The sequence below is a fragment of the Triticum dicoccoides genome, chromosome 1B, assembly GCF_002162155.2.
Source record: "Triticum dicoccoides isolate Atlit2015 ecotype Zavitan chromosome 1B, WEW_v2.0, whole genome shotgun sequence".
Taxonomy (NCBI): Eukaryota; Viridiplantae; Streptophyta; class Magnoliopsida; order Poales; family Poaceae; genus Triticum; species Triticum dicoccoides.
In genome coordinates, this window is record NC_041381.1 from 679,487,494 (window position 1) to 679,495,907 (window position 8,414).

The following is an 8,414-nucleotide window of genomic DNA, read 5'->3' on the forward strand; positions in this document are numbered from 1 at the left end:
TGGTCATAGTGGAAGTAACATAGGTAGTAACTTAGATGCCACATAAGCAAAAATGATGAGGTGGCAAGTAGTTAATGAGGAGAGAGGCAAATAGAGTAACATAATATATTACCATCACATAGCGTTTCCCAATGCAAAATAAGTCTTCAAAGTACTAAATGAAGACATCTATGTTACCACATATATGATACTACCCACTACGAAGGTAATAACATAGACTAGTAATATATGCATGTTATTAGTCTAAGTTACTCTTCACTATGACCAGCCTGAAAGAGGGAGAAGTGGAGAACCCCTCTACCGATATACGGATAAAAAAGAGAAATTTAACAGAATTCGTTGTAGAAAACGAAGAGGTAAATATAATTGCTACATCGACTCTTGGGCCAAAGGCCGCCGAGCTATCCGTCGTTTGAGCTTCAAAAAACGTCCGGTGACCTTCCCACGGCTCCGCCCGTATTTATCCAAGACGACACTGGAGACTAGACACGCGCTCGCCCGTTCACTTCCTCCACAATGTCCATGGCGACCGGAGTAGAAACGACGATCGACGTGAAACTTTTCGTGGACAAGGAGAGGAACAGGGTGCTCTTCGCGGAGTCCGGCAAGGAGTTCGTCGACGTTCTCTTCGGCTTCATCACGCTGCCCCTCGGCACCGTCGTCCGCCTCCTCGGCGGGCAGTCTCAGGTGGGATGCCTGGACGAGCTGTACAGGAGCGTCGAGGGGCTCTCCCCCGACCTGTTCAGGACCGAGGCTTGCAAGGCGATGCTGCTCAGGCCCATCAACGCCGCAGCGAAGCAGTGCTGTCAGTTGAAGGTCAGAGTCGACGACACCAAGCACAGGGAGGTTTACGTCTGCGGTGACACGAGCTGCAGCGTCACTGCTTTCAGCTCCGTCCCCGGCGTCGTCTGCCGTTGCGGCAAGGTCATGGCGAAGCTAGCCGGGGAGAGGCCCATGAATGGTCGTAATGCCGCTGCTGCTGGTGCTCCTGAGGATGGCGTTTTTGTCAAAGGAGGCATGAAGTTCATTGTCACCGACGATCTCAAAGTTGCACCGGCCTCAACCTCTCTCATGCTGACCCTTTTGGACGAGTTTCAAGTGCCAGATCCGTCCAGTCTTGAGCAGAGGATTCTCCAGTTCAGTTCTGACAAGGTTTTTCTCTCTCAAGTTCTCAGTTAACTTTTTTGGTTTGAGCATTATGCCGAATCATGCAACATACACTATTTAACTGATATGATACATCTGCTACAGATAATTGACCTGCTCAGGAGGTCATTAACGTCGCAGAACCCGTTAACTGATCACTATCTTGACGTCGCTGTGGCGCCTGATCATTCAGTAGTGGATATGCTTCCTGAGTACTTGCATCCTAAAGAACAAGATAGTGAGGCTGAGCACTCACTAGTTAATGCCAACCTCAGGGTTCTTCAGACAAAGAACAATTCCAAGGTGTTGTATGCCGAAGTTGGTGGCGATTTTGTGGATCTTCTCTTTGGATTACTGACCATGCCTCTAGGATCCATACTGAAAAGATATGGGAGATCGGCATCGAAAGGATGTTTTGACAATGTTTACACTAGCATAGATGGAAGTGCTCAAGGATGCTTGAGGCCAGAATGCCAGAACTTGCTATTGTCCCCAATGTTGGCGCCCTTCTTTGGCTGTGGCGCTAGCACGATGCTTCAAGTGCAAGAACTAGCTCCAGATAATGAAGAGATCAATGCTTGTTTGAAGTGTATCAAGGATCGTGGTTTTGCGAATCTTGCCACTTGTCATGAGAAATTTTGGTACAAAAAAAGTTATCATCAATATTGCAACGTAAGTGTAAAAACCACAAACCTCTGTGAGCTGGATGCAAAGTCGCCAAAGGGAGGATCTGACAACGGAGGAGCATATGTAAAGCAGGGGCCTCAAAAATTCATTGTGACTGATGATCTGCACGTCCTTCCTCTGTCCTTGGCAAGCACTCTGCAGGTTGTTATTGAAGCCAAGCTTCAGAGAAAGGATCTTGTAGAGAAAGAAGTCGCCCTTACAAAACCCCAGGTTGTTATTTCTGTCAAAATATACACATTTTGCCTCACAGATTATAAAACTCACTAACCTTTGATTGACCAGCTCTAGGTGTTGCTAATTTTTGAACAGGCTATGGAGCTACTCAGAGCTGCCATGGTGACTCGCAGAGCTCTTAGCACCGTGCTTTTGCCCCCCATCCCCAAGATCAACAAGAAGCTGCATTACCACAGCTTCGGTCTATATTAGCAGCCCCTGGCAACGTTGCTGCTTAGCCGTACTAGTATGCAGTATTACTCTTAATTTGGTTAACCTGTTGTGAGTGTGTAATGGTTGGTCTTTATGGTTGCTATTGTGATTGTTAGTATCTCACTAGGGTGGTCCGTATTCAAAGTTCACTTGGATTTCTTTGCTTGTCTAAACAACTTGTGGCTTTTGAGAAGCGGGGCTTCTAGTGTGCAAGCCCTTTTTTTTCTGATTGTTTACTGCATTGCTCATAACTTCTAAAAAAATTACTGGTTCTCTACTACATCCTGTATCGGTTTATTGTATTTCTTGGTCAGCTATGATGGATTAAAGGACCCGAATATAGCGCTCACGTTCGATCATTCCCTGGGGACCGATCGTTCAAGCGAAAGAAATCATTCGCTTTGATCAGCTTCCAGCGTGACTCCCAAACATCACTACAGAAAGAAAGCCCAGTTTTTGCTGCGACTACTACAAAAAGCCTTAAAACTAGTACTTAGACATGACTTTAAAATAGCTAAAAATAAATAGCGATGATTATATATACTAAAACTCCCATCAAGTTCAGCATGGATCTGATGAAAATGGCTTAAAAATTATGTTTGCCAAAAAAGCACTCAGAATAGGAAAAACTAAAACTAAAAATGTCATGCATGAAAACTTACAAATTGCCATTCGATCCTAGGTTGCCATTTTGTTTCATGATATGATGCAAAAAGAATCAAAAAAGGGGGGAAAGTTTAAAAAGAGTGTCACGATAACAAAATTGCCATAGTGTTTATAAATTTTCTATGGTGTTCAAAAAATGAAATGTGCCATGGTGCAAAATATAAAATTTGGCATGCTATGGAAAAAAAGGGAAAATTTGTCATGGTCCAAAAATAAAGAAAAACAAATTTGTCGTGGTAGAGAATAGAAAACAATCATGGATTGTTAGTAAAATTTGCCATAATTCAAACAAAAATTGTCATGGTCCATGAATTATAAAGTTGCCAACATATTTAAAAGCAAAAGATCCATGAAAAAAAATCAATGGCCCAAAACAAAAACTCATGGCAATTTGCATCTATACATTGTAGCAAAAATGTGGATTAAACTTGTAAGCTATTTTTACTGTATACATGAAGATACGAAAAAAAGAGTAAAATTACCGTCATGTGGAACACAAAAGGTGTACCATATATTGTTTAGTAATAATTGTTGTGTTTCATAAAGTAAATTTACGATGATCCATTAAAAGCAAAAATTCCCATGAGTGATGAAAGTAAATCGCCATGACAATAAATAAAATGAGTTATAGAAGTAAAAAAAATATGCATGTAAAATTAAATTTGTCATGGCAATGAAGGTAACTGTAGTAGAGAAATGGTTACCCATAATCTTAATTGGTGGCACGCCAGTTTCAATCCGCGTCACCACCATGTCTTTGAAATAGTGGTGGCGTGGTCATATTTCATACACCATCGTTATTGTACTACTAGTGGCTTGGAAACAAGATGGTACGCCACCAGTATGTTGGACCCAGTAGGCTGACAGACCATGAAACTAATGGTGGCGTGTAATATTTGAACCACGCCACCACTACTGTAAATAGGTGTGCGTGTTACTTTCCACCATGCTACAGTATATTAAGCGAGGTCCACTTTCGTGGCCCTCAACTAAGCCCACTTAGTAGCGGCGTGGCAGTATTTGGCACACCATCAGTTTTTTCTTTACTAGTGATGTGTGATTCATCCGGCGTGCCACTAATACCGTCGATGCACTATTCACATGTGAACCTTATCCATCTCCTTCCAATCTACCCTCTTCTTCCACCTCACTTTCTTCCTCCTCCCCTCTTCTTGTTCTTGAAAGCACTAAATTCTTCCTCATTCTTAATTAGGTAGCTAGATTTAGCTAGGCGATGTATTAACTAAACTTACAGCTCTATCACACACACTCCCTAATCTAGCTCTCCTTCACCCACTCAAACTTTTGCATTAAATTATTCACCACTTCACCATTAATGACGCTCACCAACCTACATTTGGACAGATGGCCTCTCGCTCGATTGATCGACAACTAGCTCGATCATCTTCTCGTCTCTCTCTAGGTAAGAGAACTAACTTATCGTTTATTATGCATGATGATATGGACAGATGTGTTATCGGTGCATGTGTGTGTGTGTGTGTGTGTGTGTGTGTGTGTGTGTGTGTGTGTGTGTGTTTCTTTTTCCAGGGAATGTCTAGAGTTGCCAATGTTTTGGCCAAACGTTTATCATTTCCATTCAAATTTTTGGCACTCAATTGTTTCATTTTTAGCAAAGGTCATGCCAAACAAAATTATGACCTAGTTGGTAATATATATAATTCTTTATTACTTATACCCTTTGCAAGTAGCTCAATCTATCAAACTATTCCATATGGATCGAAGTATCAATGATTTCCAGGTAATACATATAATTCTTTATTACTTATAACCTTTGCAAGTAGCTCAATATATGAGAAACATATCAGGTGATCACCCCGCTAGGTGAGAAATGGGCTGAGGCAAAGCTATGCAGAGAGACAGAACAAGCGGTGGTTTTGCGCCGGTTTAAGAAGTGGTTATCTTGTTTTCTAGTGGTTTCTGTTCATTTTTTCTTTTACGTTTTCTCTTTTCCAATTTCATGAACATTGTGAAATTTTGTGAACATTTATAAATTTATGAAAATTATCAAATTCATTAACATTTTCCAAGTTTGCGAGTTTTAAAATTCACAAACAGTTCTTAAAAGTCATAACCATCTTTCAAACTCACAAATAATTTTTGAATTCACGAACATATTTTAATTTTTCTCATATATTTTCACAAATTGATGAACATTTTTCTAATTCAGGATAACATTTTTTCGAATTTTCAGATATTTTCCCAAATTTGTGAAAAATCATATTCATGAAATTTTTAAAAATAAAAATTAAACTACCAAAAGTGAAAAAATCAGAAAATATACAAGCGTGCGATCGCTCAAAATTATATGGTGTCTACGTGTTCTTCATTTACTCCATCATTACAAAATTACAGTGCATTTTATTTACCTTTTTATGTTTCTTAATATTATAGTTCATTTTAGGAAATTGATTCACAACGAGCCCATACATGCAACAGTACTTTATGACCAACAACTCCATGAGCCAATGCATGTAACATAAACAACCCAACATAAGTGCTCGTAGGTATGTGAATTTACACTAAATCACTATAATCTAGCAAGGAGAAAGTATCTTGATCTACTAGAACAAAACTAAATCGTTCCTGGTAAAAAAATAGTTTCAAAAGAAAAAATGAGCATAAATGCTCACGAAAAGACAAATATCGAGACTGAGATGCTGCTTGGAGTCTTCATTCTCTTAATTTCATTCAAGATATCTTGAGGAAAAGAATTGGGTTTCCACCAAGCTGAAACAATATGCAAATGGTTCTAGTAAACCAAAACCATCGTTACACATCAAAGCCAATGAGAAAGAAAACATGGTATGCGGTTGTTTGTTCGCTTCCCTAATCTACACCGTCGGTCCGTGAACAATGGAAATGGCCCACCATGTTTTTGTTGGGGAACGTAGTAATTTCAAAAAAAATCCTACGCATACGCAAGATCATGGTGATGCATAGTAACGAGATGGGAGAGTGTGTCCACGTACCCTCATAGACCGAAAGCGGAAGCGTTAGCACAACGTGGTTGATGTAGTCGTACGTCTTCACGATCCGACCGATCAAGTACCGAACGCACAGCACCTCCGAGTTCAGCACACGTTCAGCTCGATGACGTCCCTCGAACTCCGATTCAGGCGAGCTTTGAGGGTGAGCTCCGTCAGCACGACAGTGTGATGACGATGACGATGTTCTACCGACGCAGGGCTTCGCCTGAGCACCGCTATGATATTATCGAGGTGGATTATGGTGGAGGGGGCACCGCACACGGCTAAGAGATCTCAAGGATCAATTGTTGTGTCTCAAGGGGGTGCCTCCCTCCCCGTATATAAAGGAGTGGAGGAGGGGAGGGAGCCGGCCACCCTTGGCGCGCCCCATGAGGGGGAGGGGGAGGGGTGCCTCCCTCCCCTTCCTTGTTGGAGTAGGAGAGGAGAGGGAAGGAGAGAGGGAGGAAAGTAAAGGGGCGCGCGGCTGCCCCTTGGCCGCCTCTCCTCTTCCACCACTTGGGCCCATGAGGCCCATTAACCTCCGGGGTGGGTGGGGTTCCGGTAACCCCCCGGTACTCCGGTATATATCCGATAACCCCCGGAACCATTCTGGTGTCCGAATATAGTCGTCCAATAAAGCAATCTTCATGTCTCGACCATTTCGAGACTCCTCGTCATGTCCGTGATCACATCCGGGACTCCGAACTACCTTCGGTACATCAAAACACATAAACTCATAATATAACCGTCATCTAACTTTAAGCGTGCGGACCCTACGGGTTCGAGAACTATGTAGACATGACCGAGACACGTCTCCGGTCAATAACCAATAGCGGAACCTGGATGCTCATATTGGCTCCTACATATTCTACAAAGATCTTTATCGGTCAAACCGCATAACAACATACATTGTTTCCTTTGTCACCGGTATGTTACTTGCCCAAGATTCGATCGTCGGTATCTCAATACCTAGTTCAATCTCGTTACCAGCAAGTCTCTTTACTCGTTACGTAATGCATCATCCCGTAACTAACTCATTAGTTACATTGCTTGCAAGGCTTATAGTGATGTGCATTACCGAGAGGGCCCAGAGATACCTCTCCGACAATTGGAGTGACAAATCCTAATCTCGAAATACGTCAACTCAACAAGTACCTTCAGAGACACCTGTAGAGCACCTTTATAATCACCCAGTTACGTTATGACGTTTGATAGCACACAAAGTGTTCCTCCGGTAAACGGGAGTTACATAATCTCATAGTCATAGGAACATGTATAAGTCATGAAGAAAGCAATAGCAACATACTAAATGATCAAGTGCTAAGCTAACGGAATGGGTCAAGTCAATCACATCATTCTCCTAATGATGTGATCCCGTTAATCAAATGACAACTCATGTCTATGGTTAGGAAACTTAACCATCTTTGATTCACGAGCTAGTCAAATAGAGGCATACTAGTGACACTCTTTTTGTCTATGTATTCACACATGTATTATGTTTCCGGGTAATACAATTCTAGCATGAATAATAAACATTTATCATGATATGAGGAAATAAATAATAACTTTATTATTGCCTCTAGGGCATATTTCCTTCAGTTTTGAGGTTGAGTTAGAACAGAGTAGAAAAGGGCTAACTCTTTTGTTTTGTATTTTCTTCGTGAGGGACGAAAGCTTACCTGAATTTAACGAAATCACAGTTTTAAACTTGACTAGACCGGCAGTTCTACCACGAAAAACTGAAATCAACGCCTTGTATGTTTTTAAGGTGTGTTGCGCTTTGCTAGTCTGTCTATTTTTTGTGTAAACTCTAGATTCATTTATAAAAAATACAAGTCACTACCAAAACATTAACGATGTGTGTAACTTGCATAGAACAAAACCTTAGTTCGACAAGAGGCTAAAGAGTGAGCTTCACTACAACGGGTGTACAAGCAGGTGCTTCGAGGAGTTGAATAGATATCATCTTAAGCTTATCTATGGGCAGTTCTATTTCTTTCTCTTTTAGTTTTGTACTCCCCTTTATCAACCCCTTCAATTCTCGGTATGAAGCTCTCTAAACTTTCTATGATACTCCAATACCCTTATTTTTCTTCTTTTCTTGTCAATGTCGCCATAGCAATAGTTTCCTTATATGTTGAGTAATTTGCATGTTGATGAAGCCGGAGCTTCGAGGCAGCCATGGATACAAGATCCAAAACATGAGCCTGTACCTAAATAGTGCTATCTGCAAGCAATGTTGCCTACACAAAAAGTTGTTGTGTGTTCTAGATGACGAAGTGCACGCATGAAGACGCAAGTCCTGAAATCTTGGTAGAACTTGCAGAAGGAGAAATGGCAGAGTTTGCGTGTTCCATGGACATTGTAGGATCCTTGACCTATCAATATAATAAACAATTTTATAAGGAGGGTCTTCCCTCAGCAAGTCCTTCAGGTTGCTTGTTTGGTTCTTGGATTGCTAGAAATTTATTCGCTCCATGTATGATCCACAAAGGATTTGTA

The 8,414-nt window shown here is 41.4% G+C and overlaps 1 protein-coding gene across 1 annotated transcript; it reads left to right on the top strand.

Moving 5' to 3' along the window:
• Nucleotides 1-522: 522 nt before the first annotated feature.
• On the top strand, nucleotides 523-2,259 carry LOC119350906. Its single transcript, XM_037618517.1, has 4 exons — nucleotides 523-919; nucleotides 1,013-1,152; nucleotides 1,252-2,043; nucleotides 2,143-2,259. Exons 1-4 carry the CDS (start codon nucleotides 523-525, stop codon nucleotides 2,257-2,259), a joined length of 1,446 nt encoding a protein of 481 aa, XP_037474414.1.
• The last annotated feature ends 6,155 nt before the right edge of the window (nucleotides 2,260-8,414 follow it).